This window comes from Podarcis muralis, chromosome 8 (genome assembly GCF_964188315.1).
Source record: "Podarcis muralis chromosome 8, rPodMur119.hap1.1, whole genome shotgun sequence".
Classification (NCBI taxonomy): Eukaryota; Metazoa; Chordata; class Lepidosauria; order Squamata; family Lacertidae; genus Podarcis; species Podarcis muralis.
In genome coordinates, this window is record NC_135662.1 from 32,453,458 (window position 1) to 32,479,165 (window position 25,708).

At 43.1% G+C, this 25,708-nt stretch overlaps 1 protein-coding gene and 1 long non-coding RNA gene across 2 annotated transcripts; one reads left to right on the plus strand and one right to left on the minus strand.

The window, feature by feature from the left end:
* Nucleotides 1-1,951: 1,951 nt before the first annotated feature.
* Nucleotides 1,952-24,599, minus strand: RDH10 (retinol dehydrogenase 10). Its single transcript, XM_028736696.2, has 6 exons — nt 24,308-24,599; nt 22,037-22,269; nt 7,062-7,160; nt 5,750-5,895; nt 5,157-5,288; nt 1,952-3,235 (listed from the first exon to the last, which is right to left on the minus strand). The coding sequence occupies exons 1-6, from the start codon at nt 24,597-24,599 to the stop codon at nt 3,112-3,114; spliced, it is 1,026 nt and encodes a 341-aa protein (XP_028592529.1). The 3' UTR covers nt 1,952-3,111.
* On the plus strand, nt 14,819-24,314 carry LOC114600516 (uncharacterized). The gene is made up of 4 exons (XR_013393898.1): nt 14,819-16,305; nt 19,938-20,020; nt 23,800-23,977; nt 24,205-24,314. It is a non-coding gene; the product is annotated as an uncharacterized LOC114600516 (long non-coding RNA).
* Nucleotides 24,600-25,708: the final 1,109 nt, after the last annotated feature.

Here is a 25,708-nt window from a genome sequence, read left to right on the forward strand (position 1 = left end):
GCCTATCCTACATCTCTACCCGTTACTATTTACGGTAAGCATCCTTGCCCTTCTGTATCTTTACTGCTAACAACTGTATTTTCAGACAACAGGATGTCACAACCAATGTTCAGTCACTGAACATTTGGTGCAGGAGAACCATGTGTTTTCTCCAGGTAGTATTGGGCAGGGATGACACAGTATCATATTTTGCCATGGGGGAAGTTGGGTTTATCACTGAGCCAGTGCATAAATTGAAACAGTGAAGATAGTGTGCAATGCAGTTGCACGGTGTCTGTAGCCGCTGTGCAGTTGCAGTACAAAACTGTTATCTCTCTATACTGTATTTGCACTCACCCATCATCACTCTGATGACTGAGCATGCAAGTGTAGTCAGTTTAAAAAGGCAAGGGAAGTCTGGGAAGCCCCAAGCGAGTTGTCTGACTGAGCAGGCAGGCAGGCAAGCAGAGTGATCACGCATGGCAAGAGGGCTGCTATTCCTTGGTAGTCCAGCACACAAACCCCATCATTGCTATTGCTATCATTGGTGGCAGGGAGAGCAATGAAAGGGGGGGGGAGTCTTATCTGTCTTTCAGAGCTCAATTCACCTGTTGACTATATAGCCTTGGAGAAGGAGAAGGAGACATTGCAGTGAATGTAGCTCTGGTAAGCAAACACTGGGGCAGTCAATGAGGTACTCTCCACCTGCCACAAAGCCAGCTCATCCTAGCTCCCTCCATATGACCTGCCTGAAATTAGGACCCCATTCCATCACTTGCATTACAGAGACAGTGCCTTAGATGACGCTCCAACCCTTAATCTTAGCCACTTTTATTCAACCTGGTACTCTCTAGATATTTTGGACTTTAATTCTGATCATCTCTGAACATTAGGCATGCTGGCTGGGGCAGATGTGACCTGGAGGGCACAAAGCTGGGGGAGAAGAAGAAGAAGAAGAAGAAGAAGAAGAAGAAGAAGAAGAAGAAGAAGAAGAAGAAGAAGAAGAAGAGGAGTAGTAGTAGTAGTAGTAGTAGTTTGGATTTGATATCCTGCCTTTCACTCCCTTTAAGGAGTCTCAAAGCGGCTAACATTCTCCTTTCCCTTCCTCCCCCACTACAAACACTCTGTGAGGTGAGTGGGGCTGAGAGACTTCAGAGAAGTGTGACTGGCCCAAGGTCACCCAGCAGCTGCATGTGGAGGAGCGGAGACGCGAACCTGGTTCACTAGATTACGAACCCACCACTCTTAACCACCACACCACATTGGCTCTAAGGGAGGCTGCTAAGGAACTGCTGCTGTTGCCGTCACAAAGGGATCAGGTAGGACCAAGTCCTGGTGTCATCCACATTGCTTTGAAAATGCCCTCAACAGATTTTCCTGGGCGTTTGAGCTTGATGGTTTGTCCAATCTCAATCACATACCATATCTGTTGGAGCACTTGCTACGAGCAGGAGAAAGACTTCAGCAGCATTCAGTCGCTTTGCACTGGCAATTTCCCCTCTCCAACTGGGATTGAATGTTCAACAGGCATAGTCTCCTTACAAGTTTCCGTACTCAGCAGAAACCTTAAAGTTTCCACCCTGAGGACTTGCAGATGACAAGCAGTGGTCCACAGTTCATTGAGCGTATGACCTTGAAATATGTAACATGATCACACAAATGCCTTCTGTTTAACCCACCCCCCAGATGCTACCAAGAATCTACAAAGCTTCCGTGTCAAATAACTCTCCGACATTGACTTCCTCCCACAGCCCCCAATATCTCCTTCCAAACATTCACTCTCCAAAATTTCTCTTCCCCCTAACAGTCTGGTTCCTAGTTAGATGTCGTTGTGAGGAATATAGTACTGCAGCTAGTAATTTCTAGCTCTGAGCGCAACAGCAGCCAGCTATGCCACTCTTTGCTAGTGGTTTCCTAGGCTCTCTCCAACCCAACCCAGAACCTTGTCAGCATTTAAAACACATACAAGGAGTTGCTTAAAGAACAAAGTGGCTCACTTTAATAACCACAAAAGTTGGTCACTATTTAACATGACATTCTAAAAAAAAAAAAAAAAAAAGTCACCACAGGATTCGTTTTATAGTAAATTTACAAGCGGATGGTATACATTTAGATATAGAGGTAGAAGTTCACTGTTACAATATTCCACTAATACAGATGCTCAGATTCAAGGCACAAAATTGTGTTTTTTTACAAACAAAAAACCCAACTGCTTCTACAACGTGAACACTTTTTAAAAATGTTCGTGAAGAGACATTTACACACCCTTTCCATCCTTAAAACAGTCAAGTTGCATCCAGCATTAACCGTATCTTTGCAAATTAGCTGGCATAAGAATGAAGACTTACTTTTTTATCCACCTTGCTTGATTGCTTTTGAATTTTAGACAAGAGCTTGGGTAAAGTAATATTTACATATGAGAGCAATGAGGGGGGCAGAAAGGGTTTTGCCATGATATTTGGCCATAATTTAGATATGCCATTGCACCTCAAAACACAAATTAGCTTTAAGAAGCTACCAACTTTAAAAAGATTTGGGGTGGGGAAAAGAGGGGAGTCTCTCTCTCAGTAATGGAATGAAAAAGCCCTGCATTACTTCATTCCAAAAACTTCATAAAATGCACATTTTCCAGTTGAGTTAGGAAAGATTTGGTGTTACACAGAATTTCACTGAAATTTATCTGTTCTACGTAGCCTGGGTGAACCCGTGAAACACCGCCCCACTATTTCACCACATTTGTTTTAAAATGTTTGCCCACGGAAAATACAAGAAAATATAATAGGTGGTGAAACAATTGCATCTTCTGGTTGAATGGCCATCTCAGGAGCAATCTTACAGTTTGTTTACAAAAGAGTAGAATGTTAATGTACATTTAGTGAAGTTTCAAAAGGGACAAGGGTGACCACTACATTTTATAAATTCACTTTGCCCATCACAGTTTCCAAGAATTCTATTACTTTATATACAGTATGTAAAAACATTGATTTTCTGTTCACTATACAGGTATAGGATCCAAGAGAATACCACAGTAAAATGTTAACTATTGCATCTGCTAACTGCAAGTGCACTTCACAATTCAGTCATTTAGTTTTGAACATAATTCAGCTACAAACACCAGTCCTTTGTAAAACGTTAAATTCCATTTTTTGCTTCATTGTTATTTGTGGCCTGTTTTCGTTGAGCAATGAAAGGGTACATGCACTTGTCTGCTCCCAGAAACCGGTACATACACACAACTGCTTCAAAAGGCAGGATGCTGAGAGGGGGAAGAAAATAAGAAATGTTATAAAACACTTTACATGACAATTGGTGAAGAATTGCTATTATTATCCATTAAATGTGTATACCACCCTTCATCTGTAGATCTCAGGGTGGCTCACAACATAAAAATACAATATAAAAAAAACAAGAATAAGTATCAATATTTACATATGATGCATTTATTTATTTAGACATAGATAAATGCCAGAAAGCTAAAAATACTGTCTGCAGTTACTGACCTCTCCTTGAAAGTAAGAAAAACAGACAAAAGACAATGTGCTATTTTCAGCTTAGTCCCTTTTGAAATAATCTTTTGTACGAGTAAACAAAGCCTTGGCGCAATAAAAATCATTGATTACTTTAAATATATGACTGTGTATGACAAATGTTTAAAATGTCAGATAGCTATTAGAAGTTTATATTCAGATATTGCTCGCCCCCAATTTCTGAGCATTGATAAAGAGCCTCAGTTTTAAAAGAGAAATAGACAATGGGAGACCCTGAACACTTCACAGAAATTTCAGGGTAGCCCTCTCCCCCATCAGAAATTGGAGTGCCACATTGATGTTTAACTGAAGGAAGATTTTGACATTGGACTAGTTTTTGCTATATACTTGCTGGGGCACTATGTAGAAACCTTTCAGAGATTAGATGAATCAATACTAACACTTCCAATTTTGTTTTGCATGCCTTTGTTGATGCCAGTTTTCAGTTTAAAAAACCCCAGAATTTTGAATTAAACTGAAAAGCAAGAACTTCTTCAGATCCAGGATATTTGGCAATGGAATTATTTGTCAAAGTTGCCTACTGAAGCAATGGGCATAGCTGCTGCCGCTGCCTCCATTAGCTTCACTGTGCAAGCAGGAGCTTGTGCCAATTAAGTTGAATTTGTGTGTATCATCAGAAGGCAAACAGAAGGGGTAGGAGTTCTCCAGAACTGAAGCTACAGTGCAAGAGCAGATAACTTAGTGCTGATTAGCTCCCCCGCTTATGATCCAAATTAAGGAGGCCAGGATGCCTCCACTACCCCCATTCCCACCTGTGGATTCCGCAATATGGAGACTTAGCAGCTGGACGGAAGGGGGGTGTTTGGGAGGGAATCCTTTATTAAATATGAGTGCCAGGTGGGCCTAGTGTGGTGTAGCTTTTCTGCACTTCTGCAAACTATAACATTTCAAACACCACAAGGTCCAAGTGCTAGTTAAGTGCCTTAACATGTGATCCACATAGGCTGTTCTGGGGGATGTGTGTGCATTCTTAATATGCCAATATAAGATTAAAATAATTGGGGTGAGGAGAAATCTCTCTCTCCCTACCACAGCCCATGAACTTTTTACCTTTTCTAGTGCTGTGCCATGAACAGAGAGAGAATGCTGACATAAAGGGCACCAAAGGCACCTTTCTAGACAAATCCTCAGGAATGGTTTGTTTTATTAATTCAGAGAAAGACTACTGTATTTGGGATCCAAAACTATTTCACTTCCATTGTAGTTATCAAAAAACACTGTTTTCCTCTTGCCACACAGCTTGACTTGTATGCATTATTCAATCAAACATTATAAGTACACTTGAGAAGTTTTTTCACCAACACAAGTTCCTACAGAACTTTTCTAGCTGTCCATTTATGAGAGGCATAGGCAAACTCGGCCCTCCAGGTGTTTTGAGACTACAATTCCCATCATCCCTGACCACTGGGTCCTGTTAGATAGGGATGATAGGAGTTGTAGTCCCAAAACATCTGGAAGGCTGAGTTTGCCTATGCCGGATTTATGCTATCAGACTCTCTGACAAGAAGTCTTCCAGGGGTGAGACTAGTAAGAGCAAGTCCAAGATGCACAGCACTCCAATATACTGGGTACCCATTGGTCTGTTAAACGTTATACATTAACTGCTAGCCAAGATTCCAAGATAGTCACCTTTTCATGAAGGTGACCATATACATCAGGCGAGGTGTGCAAATCATAGGTTGGTCTGTAAGTATAGCTCTCATTGCTTGTTTTACACAGTAATCTGGCTTCAGTGGTGGAAGGAAAGGCTCAATTTCTTTTCTGAAAAAGAAAAACGAAAGCCTCATTTTAGAAATATACACACAGAGAGAAGATTCAGCCAGAGTTAAAGCCACTTTTTACTTCAAAGGGAATGGTTTAAATATAAGCTTAAATCCCATTGATTTTAATATGAGAGTCAATGGTTTAATTTGGGTCAGATTATGCCATTTGAAGCGTTTCTAAATTAAAGTCTGATCTAGATTAAACAAGTCTGTACATTTACCAGATATAAGAGGCTTTTATGATACGTCAAAAAGTGAAAGCTAAAATGCAGCTTGGCTTCAAATAATATTTGTGTTTCCCTGTTACATGAACAAAGTTATAGAGATCATATTTATGTTTTGCAATGTAGATCTTTTATTGCACTGGACCCAAAACATGTCATTTTTGTGGCATTTGATATAGCTTTTATCTTTTTCACAGTTACTGGAGATGAGAAAAAACAAGCTAGTTTTGCTTACCTAATTCTGCAGCCTCTGAACATTCCTGTGTCTACAAGGTAAGGACAGACCAAAGTTGTTTTAATGCCATCTTTTTCAGCTGCCTTCAGTTCATGGCTCAAAGATTCGTGAAAACCCACTGCTCCAAATTTACTGGCACAATAATCCTAGATTGGTAATGAAGAAGCAAGTGTGTAAATATAGCAAAAATAAAGTGAACAGATTACCATTCATGTTCCTATTGAATCATTATATCACTTAATCAAAGTCCTCTAAGCGGTGATAGCACTAACTGAAATAATTTCTTCTCATCTGTATTATTAGCTTTATGTAGCTGTGTAATGAGGGGCAGGAATGTATTGTGAAGTCAGTTGTCAGCTTCAAGTCATAATACAAGAAGAAATGTCCCATCAATATGGAAGCACATATTCTCTTTCATTCTGAAACCTCATGACTTGGGTTATCAAGGGAGAAGGAAACACACAATGGGAAAAGTAACTTGGAGACAATCTTGCTTGTGGACCACCTGAAGGTATAGGTGGCTTAGTCTGGTAATCTGCCATTGTTTATTTGCCAGCCAGGGATATGAAGTCTAAACCGCTTCTCCTTTAGCATTTCTATACCCTTTTCTGGCTTGCTTGCTTGCTTGCTTGCTCAAGTCACCAGCACTTATGATGACAAGACAGCATGGGGCAGAGTGCTCCAGAAGTACTTAGTGTGAGGCTAGGAAAGAGAGCAGACAGGAGGTACCTTATTCCATTTTGATCACACAACTATAATTTTGAAATCTGTCATGCCACTGGTACTGTATTTTAATTTTGAAGTGTCTGAAGCAGGAATGCTGCCTTGCAACATCTAGACCAGGGATGGGGAACGTGTGGCCCACCAACTGGTGTTGGAGTCTGGCTCCCATCATCACTGACCATTGGCCATGCTGGCTGGAACAGATGGAAGCTGGAGCCCAACACCATCTGGATGGCCACAGGTTCTCCAACCCTGATCTAACCTTCACTGGTAATTTTTGGTACATGTAATACCATGTATAGCGTGGGGGGGGCGATGACTATTAAATACCATACTGCTGGTATTTCAACAAGTGTTGCTCATTCTTATTCTCTGCACTGACACTTCTGAGGAAGTCATTTCTAGAAAGTAAAAAACCAAAACTGATGGTTACTCAACTGAATTCAAGTTGAACCTTGAATTTTCAACAGAAGTTAGAGCTGTAAGCTTCCCAGAAGTCTCAGTTAATTTGTACGCCAGCAGGTTCAACAACAGCATGAAGCACTTAGACATGCAAGATCAGTTTTAAAGTACAGTAATCTTAACAAACCTCCACTCCAGCGGTACTAAACAGGCCAAGGGAACTTGCAACAGTCACAATGTGTCCATGATTCAATTCCAGCATTTTGGGAAGGAACGCTTTAGTGGTCTACAAAGCAAGAGCACACAAGTTTGTTACGTAAGTGCCTACCATTCATTGGCCTACTTCTGCATCAGCCATAATACAAGACTGCAGGCAATTGAGTGAATGGTCCCCTGAGATAATTCTTACAGAGAAAATGTAACACCCTAAGTTTGATTACAATTATGCCCAGAGTTTCCATTAGGCCAGATATACTTACCTTTCTCCCAAAGTCAAGTGGTCAGACTAACTTGTCTAAGAGACAGCAAGTTTGCAAAAGTAGTCATAACATACAAGGATGTCTCTCTGTCCATCCCATTTTAGCCTACGAGTCCCTACGAGACTGGCACAAGGTCACCCAGAAAGCTTCATGGGTGAGTGGAGATTCTAATCTGTTTTTCCTCCTAGTTTCCCTCCCTTACTCTTTAATTTTTACACTGCACAATTCTGGCAAAAAGCTCCTATTATAAGCGAGGAATGTATATTTAAAAATATGTATCTTGTTGTACTTAGAAATTTGCAACAATATATTGACATTGCTCAGACTAATGTATGGCTGACTTGTTTTTCACATTGTAACAGGCATGCTAAGAGGCCAACACAACAACAGATGAAGTCTCCACAAAGCTCCATGTATAATCTCATCTCATGACACCTGCATATTCCTCCATGGACTTTGCTGAGATTCCACCTGCAGAAATATATTTGAAAGATTAAGCCATCTATAATTACTTTACAGCAGTTGCTTTGCAGCTGCCATGCAGTTGCAGGAAGTGACTCTGTGCTAGAATCGCATTTCTGCCAAATTGACTGCATCTGTAAGCCAGAAACAGGGCTCATTTTTAAATTGCTACACCACTAGTTCTGTACTATTAAGGAAGCCCCCCCCCCCCCAATCCAAACCAATACTAGCGGCTTTTAAAGTTAAGTGGCTTCCTAATCTAAACAAACACAATTATTTTGAAATACTGAAAGCTAAAAAGGTAGGGAATTTTCTTGAACTTAAACCACTCGCTGCATTTGTTCACTAGGTAACTGACAGCCTAAACAATTTCAGCTAGAAAAAGACTGCTGCTGACTCAATCTAATTCCATTCTTATGGCGTCTCTGCTTTTTCCAATCAGAGACATCAAAACAGTTTTGCTGTAAGAATGTTCACATGTTCTTGGTGAGGCATTTCTGTTCGCAGGTGTTAAATGACTAACTCAAACCTCTGAACACCACACAAACATGTGTTTTCAATGGGCAGCTAGTGGATGACAGAAGATTAACAGGTTCTCCCATTCTCAGTTTCTTGCCTCAGCTCTTAATGAAGGATTTGCTACACTGCAGAACTAACCTAGTTTGCTTGAGTCCCCGTCCCCCCGTCATCATCCTTTCAATGAGTTCAAAACATGAGACGTTTTGTTGCAAGGCACCAACTGCTACCAAAAATCTGGGTCAAAAAGTATGCTGGGAAGTCGTACTATGTAAGCATAATACAGTGCATGCTGATTTTTTCCAATAATGTACATTTTAAACCTGTAGTTATAAGGGAGATCATTAGGAATTGCACCGCTATTCCTGTGTTGTTCCTCTCCCTGCTAGTTGGAGAAGCTGCCACCAAATAATTTCACCATCTACCACACTTGCAAGCAGGGCAAGCGATGGAAAATGACTGGAGGACCAAGGAAAGGGCTGATATTGTATCTTGTAGGACTAACAGTCTCCAGCGCTGAGCCTTTTACAGAAGAGAGCTTGCATGTTTTCAAACATTTCTCTGCAGCTACAAATGCAGAAAATTCAATATAAACACTCAGTTCTCAGGGTGTGCCAACTGTTGGATTCCACCAAGTCTCACACACAGTTCTGTGTGCCCAGACCCATGATCAACCATCATGTTTTGAACTTCTCCCTCTTCTTGAAGCAAGGGGCATCTGCAAACATCTTTGGTATCAATGAAGACTGGACTATGGCTTCATTTATTGCCATGTGAGGGAACAGTTTATTCTAGGACATCATGGTCTTTGGTACAACACCATTCTGCAGATGTGGCAGTTTTAAACAAACATAATTGTTCAGGATTAGAAAGTAAAGAACTATTTTGAGCAGAAGGGAAATGTGAGAGCAAAAGCTGGCATGATGGATAGGGGTTGTTGGGGCTAGTAAGTTGTACTTACTTACTTTCAAGTCTCCTGTTTCCCACTCTATATCTCATGCTTTCCTTTGCTTCATTAGGGGGGGGGAAAGAGATACTATTCATGGGAGAAAGATTGTTGTAATATAATGACATGGTGTCATTGTTCCCAATTCAAAATTTAAATCAGTTAATCTCCATTGGTTGCCTAGCTTCATTTTGGTTCTCAGATTGCTATCATAAGGCTCTTCTGGCTTCATTTACTGAAGAAACCTCTCTCACACAGAAGGGGTGAGACCCAGACTTGGCTCCTTAGAAAATAAGTTTCAGTAGAAGCTCTCACTTGACGAAGGAAACAAGAAGTGATATTTGCCAGTTCCCTGTTCCCTTGCTGCACTATTCTAGAGGGTCCTCCAACAGTCCAGAGCAGATTTTTGGGAAGTACAGAGTGCTGCAGCAGGGAAGAGAAATCTTGAAAAATCATCCCTCTGGTAGGAACATCCTGTGACTCAAGTTCTGCACTCATGAAGTCTGGATCCAATTCCCATACCACAAACCCACTCAGAACTACCTTGATTAAAGTTGCTCTCTGTACGGTACTTTTAGTACACTGAAAATAAAAACAAAAGTTCATTTTATGAAGCTTTGCTAGAAACGGCTTCACATGTAGCCCTCTTCCTCCAGCTCCTTGAACCATAACACCATGGAGTAATGCAATACATCTGAACTCAGTTTCATCTGAATTCTTTCCAGGATCTTCATTATCTCCACAACAAAAGTTCTACACCCAATGCTCTGCAGAGTTATAAAAAAATCTGGCACAAACATTTTGTCCCCGATAGAAGCCAATAACCATGGAATCGCAGGATTCCATTTTTCCTGGACTATACTATACAGTTCAGCTTGAACAATCCCTTGGGAGGAGATAGAAACTCCCTACACTTAGAAAACTAGCAGGGAGAGGACTAATCCTGGAACCCCTCCTCTGACATACTAGTTTTCTACATGTAAAGAAACTTTGCCTTCTAGGGCCTGAATTGCTTCTCCACCTCCTCAAATAGCAGACTCCATAGTGCAGTCCACCCCTCAATCATGTAACTTGTTTCTGATTCATGTTGATTAGCTCTTATTTAGAAGAGAAAGGCAGATGCTATATGGGGCAGAACCAATTTAGATATATTCTAGTGGGAATGTGTGAATTAGTCAGAAGTCATAAATTACCCTTTAGAAAGTTTCCTATCCTGATTACAAGAGGTGATTCTGCAACCACTTTTTACCATTTTTAAGATTAACGTTATGGACATGATCATAACAAGAACAATGAAACCAAGTTGTCTATAATCCTATGGTTATGAGGATATAACAAAGGAAGTTCATCTACCACAGCAGCCAATCCATCCATCCATCCACCCATCCATCAGTAAACACAAGTTCAAACTTTAATTTGTGTATAAAAACCAATGGCCTTTTGGAGAAAAGTTTATGAAGCTGAATTATTTGCTTGTTATTTTATAGTCTTGGGAAGATACCATACAATATTTTAAAATAGTTGAAAGGTTTTTATAGCTCAAAAAATACCAAGAAAGATGAATTATGAAAGCTTGTTAACTACTTTAAAAGCACCCAGAGAAGAGTACAATGCAAGAATGGAACAGCAAATGTTTGAACAGTGCTAAAATGTGTGTAGCAGTAGAATTGTGTTGCAGACTAACCCCCCCCCCAATCCATCAGGTAAGATGCTAAAAAGTAGTGCCCTATAGTAGCACTGGAATCTACTTAATGGAGCAGCTGGGAGGGACAATGAAAATTTCATATCCTCTTGGCTCTGTCCTGTTAACCAGCTTCTTTGCACCATCCTGACATCATGAAAGAACTGGTTTAACTGGTTAGACAGCCATACAAGGAATTGCCTCAATTTCACATGGCAGCTACTCTTACTCTCAGATAGGCAGAATTCAAAATGATTTACCAAACTGTTCCCCATTGAGAGAACTTGAATACAGTTGCTTTAAAATGTGCTGAAAATGTGTTTAATCTGTATAGAGCTCTGTAGGATCTAGGATACTTGTTCTCCGCTGGAAGAAAGCAAGCTATGCACATTTGATAATATGAATAGGGACAGAGTTGCTGAGTACACCAAAGTCCTACCTTAAGAGCTAACAAAGGTTTAGTATTCAGCAGATAGCGCTACCCACTTTCAAAAATCTTCTCTGACCATGAGGCCTAGACGTGCATGCAAAGAGATCCCAAAGGGAACACACACCTGCCTCTGCTTCCTTTTTGATGTTGTCTTCCCCATGTCAAAATTTAAGAGTGTAAGCTTATTTGGGCAGGAACCTGCCCTCATTCTTTGTAAACTGCCATGATAAATAACAATAGTCAATTATCCAATATTGGACATATTCAAAGCAGACCCATTGAAATCAACGGGTGCAAGTCAGCCCACTGTTTTCATTGGGTCTGCTCCAAGCATGACTTTAATCACCCAGTAACTGCTAAGAGCTGCTTGAAATACCAAGCCTTCAAAGATGACAACATTAGTGTAAACTACTCCTGTGTATATTAGGAGCACATTCAGTTTTGTACCAAGAGCCAATTGATTGTCAAGAACAGAAAGGACTTTCCCAACGACATCCTTCTACTTGTGATAGTCTAAACTTTTTCAGTCCATGGGTCACTGTGGGCCAACCCACCAAGGGTCATATCCCAGTGGTAGATGTGGCAAAATTGAAGTGGGTGTGGCCATCTTTGTCTTTCTCAGGAAAATTTGCCCCTCCCCACTGTCATGGTGGTGGAGGAAGCAATTTTCCTTCAAATCACCCTCTCTGTTTGAATGGGAAAAGGAGGGAAATCTTGCCAATCTGCATCCCCATCAAGGCACTGGGCTGAGCAACACCCGGTTCCATGGGACATGAAGACTGTATCCTCTCCCTGCAAATCAGAATAGCAGGGGAGAGTGATCAGCATCCTCACCATGGTGCTGGGCAGAGGTGCTCAGCCCAGCGCTACGATGAAGATTGTTCTGTTCCTGCTGGTGCTCTTCAAAGCTGCAAAGTTGGGTTGGGGGATCAGTGGGCCATTAGGGAAGGCTTAGCAGGTCAGATCAGGCCCATAGGCCTCCATTTCACTACCCACTATTTAAAGGGTAATGAAATACAACACCACAATTAGTAAATAGCCCAAAATAATAAAACATAATATCCTGCATTTGCATAATATCCTACCAAGGGAAGGCTTCTGCAGAATGTGCTGTAAATAAAGTAATAAATGCATAGGTTAACAGCAACTGTCAGTCTACATTCACCAATAAGGTATTTATGGAAACATGAGGTGGGGCAGAGAGGAGAGGGGGAAAGGAACACACGTCTTGTTAATGAGACCACAGAAGTTGGGACGGTATCTCCAGAGTTTCTAGGGAGTAGGCTAAGAAGTGGGTTATGTCCTAAGTTTATCCCTGTAGGAATGGGTTGTTCAAATATTGGCTTAAGGAGTCAACAAATCAGGTTTTGATTGTCACAGCCATTTGTCTGCCACAGAAATGTTAAACCCTAGCCAAAGAACTAGGCTAAGGCTAGAATAGGAAGATTGCAATGCTGCCCAATACATTCTTTCAGCCCAGCCAGACGCTGCCACTTCCATAGCATGCGCCAATGGTTTTCAAAACTTTCCATCTCCAGCAGTGCCAGATTTACGTATAAGCTAAACAAGCTATAGTTTAGGGCCCCACAAAAATTTAAAGGGGAAAAAACCTGGATGTACATTTCCAAAATATAAGATAAAAAACAAATAAAATAAAACCTACATACAGCAACAGTGTTTTGTGTTGTGTAGGCTCCTATGATATAAGTAATGGGCCCCACCTACTATATAAAGGGCCCCATTACCTTTAGTAGCTTAGGGCCTCATCAAACCTAAATCCGGCCCTGATCTCCAGGGAACCCTTTCCACATAGATGTGCTTGCCATAAACATCCTGTGCTCTGCATAGTATTCTGTTCATGTGCAACTCTGTTGGCCAGGCTGTTGGAATTCACCCTTGTCCAATGTAAGCCAAAGGTGAGGCCTGGAACACATAGTCTTCTACACCAGGCATAGGGAAACTCAGCCCTCCAGCTGTTTTGAGACTACAATTCCCATCATCCCTGACCACTGGTCCTGTTAGCTAGGGATTATGGGAGTTGTAGTCCCAACACATCTGGAGGGCCGAGTTTGCCTATGCCTGTTCTACACTGAAGCACTGGAAGAGGAGAATGGCAGATATAGGCAAGATATCCGGGGAAGGTACCGATTACTCAGTGGTCCCCCGTTAAGGTTCTGAGAAATGCTAGGATTACCTGAAAATGCTATTACCTCAGTCTATGCTATTATCTGGGTCAAGGACTTGGGGACAGAAGGATAAGTCTTGAACACAGGCAAACTTCATGATGCAGGCTTAGAACTTGCCCGCGTACACAATCCAGTGTTAAGATTTCTGGCCTCTGAATAAAATAAAACCAATTACATTTAACGTCAGTGGCAAGCTCCAAATTGTTTAGCTATTGCTTTACTACTATTTCGTCTATTCAAGACAGACGCACACAGCCTACCCTAATTCAGGATTATCAGGAAGCAAAAGCAGTTGGCACACACTTAAAAAAAGAAAAAAGAACAGCAAATAAAGAGAAACCTGTAAAGGTTAGTTTATTTATAGGTATAGAATCTAAACAGCCAAGCCCCATTAAAGGAGTCACCTTTTGTTTTGCACAGCTCATTATACGTTGGAAGTTTCTTAGCACCACAAGCTTAAATCCCACTTACTAATGCATTCCACTGCTACTTGCGAGAATTCCTCACTTCATTTGATTAGCCCCAGAGCCACGTTTCCATTTGGTTATGAAATAAATGAATGTATATATCTATACTGTTCCCCTCCCCCGACACCAACTCATGTGTCATTATTCTTCGTCACTCACATAATAATAATAATAAATTTTATTTATATCCCGCCCTCCCCAGCCGAAGCCGGGCTCAGGGCGGCTAACAACAATAAAACAGTACAAAAGTACAGCATAAACATTCTAAAATCATTCATTATAAAAATTAATTAATTCAAGCCACTGGCAACCATTGGGCCAGAGCTCCGCGAAGATTGCCGAGGGAGGGAGTCAGGCTGTGCCCTGGCCAAAGGCCTGGTGGAACAGCTCTGTCTTGCAGGCCCTGCGGAAAGATGTCAAGTCCCTCAGGGCCCTGGTCTCTTGTGACAGAGTGTGCCACCAGATCGGAGCCACAGCCGAAAAAGCCCTGGCTCTAGTTGAGGCCAGCCTAACTTCTCTGTGGCCTGGGACATGCACATAAACATGTTTTCTTAAGAGTGCTAGATATAATGGGACCATTTAATTTATTTAACTGCACTATTCTGTAGCTGCAGTGACCACAATCTCCTCTCCAAGAACACATTCATCCATTTATGCTAAGCCATGGTTTAAAGTTCAGTTTTAAACCAGGTCACAGTATGTACTTCTCTTTCAAATAAGAGACGAAGCTTATGAGTCAGGGTGGGGGGTGGGGTGGGGGGAGAGACCTGTTTGCCTAGACCCTTCTGACCCCTGGATCTAGCAAGTGTTAAAATATAAGCCAGGCTAGCTTCCTGCATTGAGGTGATAGCCTGGGTGATGAGCCATTATGGGAAACAAAGGAAAGGGGCAATACTCAGTATTTACAGCGTACACATTATCAGTGTTAGATTCTGACTAGCCCAAAGGGTCTGAGCAAGTTCCTTTTTGCATAGGTAGAAACCCATTTTTAAACGGGTAAGAAATTAGCATGCAAAAAAATGCCTTTTCTTAAGAAGAAACTTTTCCTTATAGCACGTAGCTGGAAATGCTGCTGCTGCTGTTGCATTTTTAAAAATGGGTTTCTATTGGGGTAGAGCAGGAGACTCTTAATCTCAAGGCCGTGGATTCGTGCCCCATGTTGGGCAAAAGATTCCTGCATCACAGTTGGTTAGGCTAGATGAGCCTGTCGCCGGAAATCACCCCCCCCCCATGGTCCCTTCCAATGCTACTATGATTCTATGAAAAGTGTGAACCTGCTCAAGCTCTTGTTGCAGGGTGGGGACCCTCAGTCCCTGAGACCAAATGTGGCCCTCCAGTCCTCTCTTACCTGGCCCTCAGAACTCTCCCCAGACCACACCTCCTTACTCTCCCTGCTTCACAGCCCCAAGTGTTTTTGTCTGCTGGAATGCGTCCCTGAACTCTGATAATTTATCTTGCTTGAATGTTAGGTGAACTGAAAGCAGTGTTGCCGAAGACAAGGATATATCTTCATCTATCTATAAACATAGGCTCCTTCACTTGCAGTGGGAAATGGTATTGTCAAGCAAGAGCTCCATCATGGAAGATTGCCAATTGTGCAGCTCTGCTTATTGAGGGATACTTTTGATCTAATCCGGTATTTAAAAGGTGCATTACTTTCACCCTGCCCAGTTAAACAAACTTGAGTGTTGCAATAGCTTCATCTCTATGTTGCAAGAGTGCACCACTTAAAATCCTAGAACAAGAAATGTTTGTTGTTGGTTACGGCTTGTGGCTGTGCTCAACCTTTTTACTTTCCTATAATACCTGCAAATCTGCCCCCTTTCGGCCTGATCTTTGAGTGGTGCATGGAAGATGGTATGTAATAATCCATGAATGAATCCCAAGAGACAATTTGGCAAGCTGTTATTAACAATTAAATGGATAAACACTGCTCCTTTTTAAAGGAAACATAATATGTAAGCACAGAAGAAACAGTTCTGGCCTGAAGGGATTGTCTAGAACCTACGGACAGACAAGAGTAGAGTGCCAAGCAAGTTAGGAAACAGAGTGTGTGGGTGTGTCATTCCCAGGGAACCAAGGTCTAGGAAAATGAACCTGAGCTGGTTAAACACTCATTCTAAGCCAGTAGAGTTTAGTGTGAGGCTTCTGTTTCAATGAAGAAGCCAACACTGCATTTGCCCCTTTAAGCAAGTCTCTTGTTCCTTTCCAGAAGGATAGTAATTTCAGGAACAGAAGGATGGAGGACCCAGAAACCTGAACAGGTATAAAACGGTACATAGGCATGTGTAAATTATTTTGAATTACAGTTAGATGGAGGGATAAAGAGATACCCAGGTATGGGGGGGGGAGCCTCCTTTGATTTGAAAAGTATTTGAAAAGTATTTAGCAACTTGTAGTGAGCAGAAGCCAAGACCTTCAGGCTACAGGGCGGGGCAGGCACAGGACAGAAGAAGCTAAACTCACCAACCTCTTCCTGTTCACAGGTAGAGATGTTATACATTTGAAGTTCTATTTCCACTCCTGTTCTCTGCATTCCAGCTAACCTATCACAGTTCTAGGATATTGGGCACCCATACCTAACTACCAAGAACTATCAAAATACTTTCAAGTGCAACTTATACAGGAGTGTTTTTTCACGCTCCTTCTTTCCTATTTCAACTAGTGTATGCCAAGTCTTAGGATCAACACAGTAGTGGAAGCTAAGCCAAGGATCAAATAATACATTTGATAAGGGATTGGGGGGGAGCAACATGCAAGTTATGTAGCAAACAAATACAGTGGTACCTTGGGTTAAGTACTGCATTCGTTCCAGAGGCCCGTACTTAACCTGGAACTGTTCTTAACCTGAAGCACCACTTTAGCTAATGGGGCCTCCTGCTGCTGCCACACTGCTGGAGCACGTTTTCTGTTCTCTTCCTGAAGCAAAGTTCTTAACCTGAATCACTATTTCTGGATTAGCGGAGTCTGTAACCTGAAGTGTATGTAACCTGAAGCGTCTGTAACCCGAGGTACCACTGTACAGTGGTACCTTGGGTTACAGACGCTTCAGGTTACAGACTCCGCTAACCCAGAAATAGTACCTCAGGTTAAGAACTTTGCTTCAGGATGAGAAGTGCTCTGGCGGCGCGGCAGCAGTGGGAGGCCGCATTAGCTAAAGTGGTACCTCAGGTTAAGAACAGTTTCAGGTTAAGTACGGGCCTCTGGAACGAATTAAGTTCTTAACCACTGTATGTAGATCTTTGGGTAAGCTTAAACTGTCCCAGGCTCATACTATCTTACAATTTAAATAAATGCAGTGTGTTAAGGGAGAGAAAGATAGTACACAGTAGGGTTGCCATAATTTGAAGAGGAAAAAGAGGACACAAAAAGAGGACACATTTACTGGTGCTTGGGGCAGGGGGTGGGAAGGAGGGGGTGCAGGAGAGAAGATGCTGGCCTAGATAGCCCCATGGTTTGACCCTCCAGGATCCTTTTTATGGTCCTATGCAGAGGCGTAGGTGGGGGAGGCACACCATGGGGCCAGCAGCATGCCCGAGCATGAGGACATTTTTGCAAATACAAAAAATCCGCCAGGACAGAAATTTTACCTGTGGGGGAAAAAGGACATGTCCTGGAAAAAGAGGACATATGGCAACCCTGGTACACAGGGAGAACCCAAGTTTAACAAGAATCATTTCCAAAGTAACTGTAGTTTTCTTACTGAAGTTCACTGGCTAATGAAAGTGTCTAAAAGATATTGAGGGTGTACTCACAAGCAAGCTCCCTCTGCTAAAAAGCCGGTTGGTCTATATTTAGATTTTTGCACAGAAACTGCCCCCCATTGTCAGCCTTTGCATTTAATCAGTCAAACTGTTGTACTAAAATATTGTAAGGTATTTCTAAATACACAGAACAGTCTATAGTACTATTAAGCATGTTGTACTGCCTGGCATCACCTCAGTTCGCTCTGGAGGAGGCAAAAAGCCAGTGTGCAGGCTCCAAATATGGTAGATATATACATGACATCTCAAAAGTTATTTTTAGCTCTGCTTAAGTGTTTCCATAAAACAGATTTTAAAAAGCAGGAGTGTGCCACCGATTCTCCCGCTGCCTTCTCTCCTATGTGAATTGCCCCTTTTCTCCTACACTCTGCTTCAGGTATAGAAGGGCTAGCCCAAGACAGTTTGGCACCTGAGGCAAACTATAAAATGGCGCCCCTCGCCAGGGGAGAAGGGACTAGTGAAGATCTACATGAAGACCAAGGATGGGAGGAGACCAGCAGCAACTCCTATTTGCCAAGAGGCCACTGTAGATGTGGCATGCGGGGTGGAGGGCTGACGAGTTGGCCTCCAAGGAGTATGCTGTAGATTTTGCTGCTACCATAGCAGCAGCAGCAGCAGCGGGGAATGCTTTCCTTGGATTTGCTGCCCTATGGCTCCTGCTGCCTGAAGCAGTTGCCTCAGCTTCCTTCATGTGTGGGCCAGCCCTAAGGCATGGTGCAGCCTGGTGTATACATATCAGTACTAACAACGACTAATGATTACTAGGATTGCCATCATAATCAGAGCTACAAATCTGCATGTCCTTGCATGAGGGAATCCAGGTGGCATTGGCCATGGTTAACAGGGATAAAGATTCAACACAGAACATAGAAAGTAGGAGGACCAAAAGTAATAGGAAGGGAGCAGGCACATTTACAACACACCACTTTTGCTAGGCATGGTTAGTGGCCAAGGAATGTAATGGCTACTCTGCACCAATCCTGGAGACTACACTCCTGGAGACTGTAAAAGCGCCCTCATTTTCAATGGTTTTAATAGACCTAATGCAGGACTTCTATTGGGAAGTCTGTCTTTTTGAGAAGATGCTGCAATTTGACATAGCCCATTGCTACATACAATAGATACAAAGTCTGTTGAATTGCCCACATATCAAATAAGGCAGGTTCTACACCACCTGCCAACCTAGTTCAATGAAGGAAACTTTGCCATCTTTCTTGAGAAGTTGGCTAGCCAAAACAAGATCTGGACACGTTACAGGTTCCAAATAAGCCTGCAAATATATGGCTTGAACACAGCAACATTTTCTCTTTCAAATGGAGCAAATGAACTTAGCTAACACCTTAGGTACAAAGAGATACCTGGGCTGATCACAATATTGAGGGGGTAATTCAGCCTCTGTGAAAGACCCAGATTAGTACAACAGGCAATAACTTCAATAAGTGTTTACCCTGCTGATGATCTCCTGATCAACACACAACACAAAAACTATCGCACCCCATACCCTTGGGCTTACACTGTCATAAGGAGGTAGGAAAACGTGCATAGGACTGTATCCTAGGAATTGAATGATGTGGAACTTACTTTTCAGTAGTCATGCCTAGGATTAGTCTGTAAGCAAGCTTAGATGCATACCAAGTGAGATTCAAACAGATCACTCATTCCCATGGGCAGAAGGTCAAGTTGATAATATTCTCAACAAAGCATCACAACACGGCCAGAGGAGGACATCATGTATGTAGCACTAAACCATGGTTTAATGTTACTTGGAAGTACAACAAATAAGAAATCCTGCACCATCTCCTACCATGCTGGCACTATAAGAGATATTGATAGAGAATTCTAGCAAAGATTATTCAGACTGGTATACATAGAAGGTGAAGCAGTATTGCTGTTCAAAAGGCTTGATTTGGTTGCACTGACAGTGTTTATTCTCTGGATCAACAACAATCCTGTTTGGAACCACATTCCCCAAGAAAAGCAGTGTTTGTTTCTTATCACTTGTGGAGGTGATTCAGCTCTCTCTCTCTCTCTCTCTCTGTGTGTGTGTGTGTGTGTGTGTGTGTGCGTGTGTGTGTGTTTGACAGCTGTTCCCTCATTATGCCTCAAAGAGCTTTGCCTTTTCTTCGTTATAGCAGAATCCAGAAATCTGAAGCAAGTGGACACTATTTAATTTCACCAAGGTCAACCAACTGGAAAAGCCAATGTAAAATACCAAGTACGTATACTGAATTTGAAGCACCAATGTACCTACTAAAGGCTCTTCCCAATTTTTACTTCTTCCATTTCTTTTGCTACATAATTTGCAGAAATTAATGATTTAAACATTCTCTTCCTGTGTTTATATTGTTCTACATTTAGGAAACTAGCAAATGTATTCAGTTACCTAGGTCTGGGAAACAAAAGAACAGCTTGAGCATCCACCTCGGAGAATAATTTATTGATAAAAAGCATTCATAAAAGGGTTGTGGGTTGCTACTTGAAACTATACAACACTGCATGACAAGGTATTGACTTGTTTAGCTGAAATGGGCCTGTCAAGTTCAAGCCACGTGACAAGGGTTAGCTCCAGAGCAGTGCTTCAAAGGGGAAAAGAGCTTGAAATGTCTTAAGTATCAAAATGATTTTCAAAACATACCTAAGGCTGCAATCCTTAGGGGGTGCGAAACATTTTCTGGTTTCCCCCACTGAACAGAGAGTGGGACTTACTTTTTCAATAGACATGAACAGCACTGCATTATTAGGTTTCCATTGTTAAATAAGGATTTTTAATAGAATCCTTAGAATACACAATAATGTTGCACGTTATTGTTGAATTAGATGCCTGAAGCAAGAGCAGCTGGGCAGGCTAGGATCCTCCCATATTTTAATGAGAATGATGTCATAAGTGACCACTTCCAAGAACTCTAAATTTTTACAGCTATGCCACAAGCATGCATTTACTCAGTTACCAAAGTTCCCTGTTTTTACAAGTATAAACTGGGTGTTTGCATTTCATTTCTGCAAAAAAATCCCTCAGGCTCATTCTAATTGTAAAACATTTAAACCAGTATCTTCTGAATTGTTCAAATAGTATATGATGAAACTGGATCTTCCTTCAATTCATGCTTTACTCACTGATCAGTATGCAGCATGGTTCTAAAGGGTATGCTTGACATAAGGGTCATGAACCAGTCTTCTACTCTCCTAAGATAGGCACAGCAAATATTTAGAACTCTCAGTAACATGGAGTTTGCAGAGTATTTCAACAGTATAGATGCTGTAATTGACACTGGATATTATGCAGTGGATTTTGACGGAAATTCAAGAAAATATTTCTGAATATAGCCTGGTATTCAGGCAAAGTCTTTAAAAAGTCGCTCTTTATAAACATTGGTCCAAGTCTTCCCAGGAAAACAGAGGAGAGAAAAAAATTGCAATATTCTCTGCATATCTGTATCGTCCCACTCTTTAGGCTGCAATCCTGTATGCACTTACCTAAGAGTAAGTCTCATCAAATACAGTGAATTAATTCCAACCCAACATGCATACAAAAGAACTTAGGGTAGCAAAAGCAGAACTTGCTCAAACTCTATGTGGGTATCTTACACCATACTATTTAATGCGGTACCGTCCAGCTGCCATAGACTACAACTCCCATCTTCCATAACCTTTGACCATGCAGGCTGGGGCTGATGGGAGCTAAGAGTTCAACAACATCTGGAGGGCACCATGTTGACTACCAAAGACTTCTGTTTTACACTATTAGCGATGGTTCCACAGAAGATAGCCAGAAGAATCAAGGGAAAGCTGCATAGCTTAGTATGAAAAGTAATACAACCAAGACTTCTGCTGTTGGGAAAGCTTCTGCATGGGACTTTGAGCAGATGCTACCATTTGTAAGCGATAACATTGGGCTCAGTGGACCAACGACTCAATCAGTGTGGCAAAAAGGCCAGCTGATATCTCTGTATACCAGGGACTCTGACCCAGACAGCATTAGCCACATTCATGTCCCAATGAAATCAACAGGGTGAAAGTTTGTTGAGACTAACTTGCCCAATTGTTGTTTTTAGTTAAACACAATTTTCTCAGGATCTGGCTCAGTGAGTAAGATGGGCAAAGTAACAGAAGGCCCAAATTATGCAATGCTGTCACACAAAAACAAATGCTGTCCTGAACAAATTGTGGTTTCATTTTGTAGGGAACAGACAGACTAGATATAAAATGTAGTAACATAAACAGATATACTTACCCAGAAGTGTGCGTGGCAGTTAACCATCATGGTCCTTTCAATAAGCTCATCGGGACATTCCAGGAGATGGTGTCCAGAAACCACACCAGCATTATTAACCAGGACTGAGACTTCACCAACTTCCTTGCGAACTCTCTCGGCAGTTGTGTATACGTTCTCTCTTTTGCTCACGTCACAAGTATATGTGTGGACTTGCAAGTTGTAGTGAGGTACCACTTCTTCACCATGCCCAGCTACTTACAGGAAGCCAGACAAGCAAGGGGGGGGGGGAGAGAAAAGAAAGAAAGAAAGAAAACTATTGTCAGGTACCATGCAATGCTTAAATATCAGAAAATAAGTGGACAGCTTGATCCACAAACCACTTCAGATGGAGTATTTAAATTTCAGGGTATGGGAACATGCAGCTTGAATGTTGTATTTACTTAGAAAGAAGTCTTACTGAGTTCAGTACATTTAGGGCTTATTCTCAAATATGAACAAGACTGCAAACTTTCATTTTTGTTAGGTTTTTTTTAACCCAACTATTTAATAGGTTTGTACAAATGGTGCACATGAGCTAAATTAAGCATGTTGATGATGGTGAAACAAACTGGTGAAGCCATTTGTGACACTACAATTCTAAACAGTATACTCAAAAGCCAGTTCCACTGAGTTCAATGGGACTAACTCCCAGGTCACAGAGTCTAGGTGTAAAGTCAAACCATTGGAGAGTTGCAGCACAAATGTCAGACCATTGCTTTCCATGTGTATCACACTGCATCTCATACAACCCACAACCTGGATTTCTGTGCAATAGGCAGCAAAGAGTATTCCCATTTCACCACCCACAAGATTTACTGTTTTGAGTTGGTTTACTGTCCCAAATACGCCCAGACCTCCTTTGCTATCTCCACTTGGTGCTCTCCATTTAATGGCCATATTAAATTCCATTGGAATAAATTGTTTCCTTTTCTTCTGTTCCAGGAATAGGCAACAGTCGGGTAGTGCATAGCAATTCAGTGTTAGAACATATGTTTTGCATGCAGAAAGTCCCAGCTTCAATCTCTGGCATCTCCAAGTAGGATTGGGAATGCCCCCCATCTGAAACCCTGGAGTCTCACTTTCAGGTAGTATAGACAAAACTGAGCTAGATGGACAAAAGGCAGCTTCCAATATTATTAGTAAACATTTGGTTAATCCTCCCCTCTTCCGATTCTTGGTTGTGCATTTCAGATGGGGTGGCCAGACCTTTACAGTTTTCTGAAAATGGTCAACGAGGGCTCATTTGCTTTTATTCCTATTTTACCACCTGCACATTCACTTTAAAATTTGCAAACCGCTGCAACCCAGCATACCAAAGCAAGAAAAGTTCCTCAATTTCAGCCTTGCCTAGAATTTCTGGAATCCGAGATAACTGTTGTGTAGTATTTGGAGTACTTAATGAAATGGACCAACATGACTCAGTTAAGTCCCATTAATTTCAGTGGAGAAGTTAATTGAATACCAGTCATTGCCTTTAGTGTGCCAATCTCTGCCTCTGTAAAAAAAAATAAATCACTGCATCCCCCCCAAAAAAACTTCTTGGGTGGCAAGAATGGAGAATATTCCCCTAAGACCCAAGTCGTTAAAAAACCCCACCCAACACTTTTTCACACAATAGGAGGACTTACGAATGTTTGCAACTCAGCCACCCTTGATAGAAAGGCAGGTAAAGTCACTCTGGAGAACACTACAAGCTGTGTACAAGCTCTTGTCTCTTTCTCTTCCCGCCCAACCATGTACAGATCCGTGTGCCAGAAAAGCATCCTATCAAAGAACTCCACAATCTGCCTTATTGCCCCTCTTTCTGTTAAAGAGAAGACATCCCTTGCCCCCTGAAGACAGAATGATCCTGAAAGTTAAATCTAGAACTTTGTCCAGGTATCGGCAGGAGGTCTCTGCACAAGAGCAACGATCCAGGAGGTAACAGTTTCAGCTACCGCTGCTTTTGAAATGTTTTCCCTTTCCTATACCCTCTTCTCTCCAAATCTTGCACTTTATTTTAAAGCACCCAAGGCTGCAATCCTGCACGCTTACCTGGGACTAAGCCTCACTGAACTTAATGGGGCTTACTCCCGAGTAGACCACGTGCAGGAGCGCGCTGCTTTTTAAGTATCGATAGAAAAAAAACCCTTGCTTTTCTTTCCTAGAAGGAAGTGGCGCTTGCTTCTCTTGTTTGCCTTTTAAGAACCCGGGGCTTCCCAAGCTCATCCCCGTCCCCACCTCAGCGACCTTCTCCCGCCGGTCGGTTACCTTTTTGAGCAGCGACCACGGCTTCCTCGGCGATCTCCCGGTAGATGTGCCGCACCATGCCCGCCGTCTCCTCGTTGCTCTGCGTGTTGATGTCCCAGAGCACCAAGCGCGCCCGGCGGCGGGCAAACTCCAGAGCGAAGAGGCGGCCCAGCCCACTGCCAGCGCCGGTGATGAGGCACACCTGCCCCGCCACGCTCTTCTCCTTGGGGCGCATGAGCCACTTGGCGGCGGCCACCACGAACGCCCAGAGGACCTTGAAGGTAACCACGAAGAACTCCAGGATGATGTTCATGGTGGCGGCTCCCTTGGAGGGGGGTCGGGGAGCCGGGAGGAGCAGCGAGAGGAGGAGAAGCGGGCGACTGAGCAGCAGCAGCAGCTCGCGGCGCCCTAAAAAGGCTACTTCGGAGTCCCCTCGCGCGGAGAAGCCGGGAGAGCGCGCGCGCCTCGACAATTCAGCGAGGGGCAGCGCGCCCGAGCATAGCCAGGGGCGCAGAAACTGCCCGCTCTCTGCCTCCTCGGACAGCGAAGGGAGCGCGCAAGCTGCTTCCGCGCTTAAGGCAGGAACTCTGCGCTAGGCACCGGCCAAGCCTCCTAAGGGCACCTCAAGGGCCGCCTCCGGCTTCGCTCTTTCAGTCGCCTTCGGTGGCGGCGGCGGCGGCAGTGGCCACTACTTCTTGCTACGGGCACTCTAAAGGAAGGGCAAATCTCTCAGCGCCCTCCTACCCTGAGGTGACCACCGCGAGCGGCAAGTTAAAGCAGCGCACGGAACAAGTTTCCCTCGGAGGCTCCTGCTGCGCTTCCTCCGCGCTCTCAGAACAAACACGCCCCGCAGGACTCACGCGAAGGGGCGTCCGACTGCCACCTTCCCAGCTCGCGGAAAAGGCTGAGCGGTGAGGCGGCCGCGGCTGCTGCTGCTCCTGCTGCTACTACTACCCCTCTCACGCTCCTCGCGCCTTAGCCCTACCTGTCCCCTCCGCCTTGCGGCTGTGCCCAACCTCAGCACCTCGCCCCTGAAAGTGAACATTTTCCCACCACTCGGCGCTCTATATAGCCCCGGCGAGAGGAAACCAGGCCCCCCTCCGCCAACCCTCCCGCCCCCAAACCCACCATCATCCGCGCTTCCCAGCCCGGCCCCGCCTCCTCGTCGCCCACTTTGCATTCCTAGGCCTTCCCCCCTCTATTCCCGTCACGTTTCCGCCCAGCAGCGCCGCCCTCCTTTATTAACCAGAGAGCCCAGTCCGGCCACGACGGCGCAGTCAAGCGCGGCGGCGGCAGCGCGCACTGTTCTCCGCGCTGCTAGGCCCACCCAGCCTGTGCGATCTGCGCCTCTGCTGCCTCTTTTCTGTTTTCTTAAACAATCATGTTCCTGAGTGCCACGACCTCCAGGAAGCACAGGCTGCC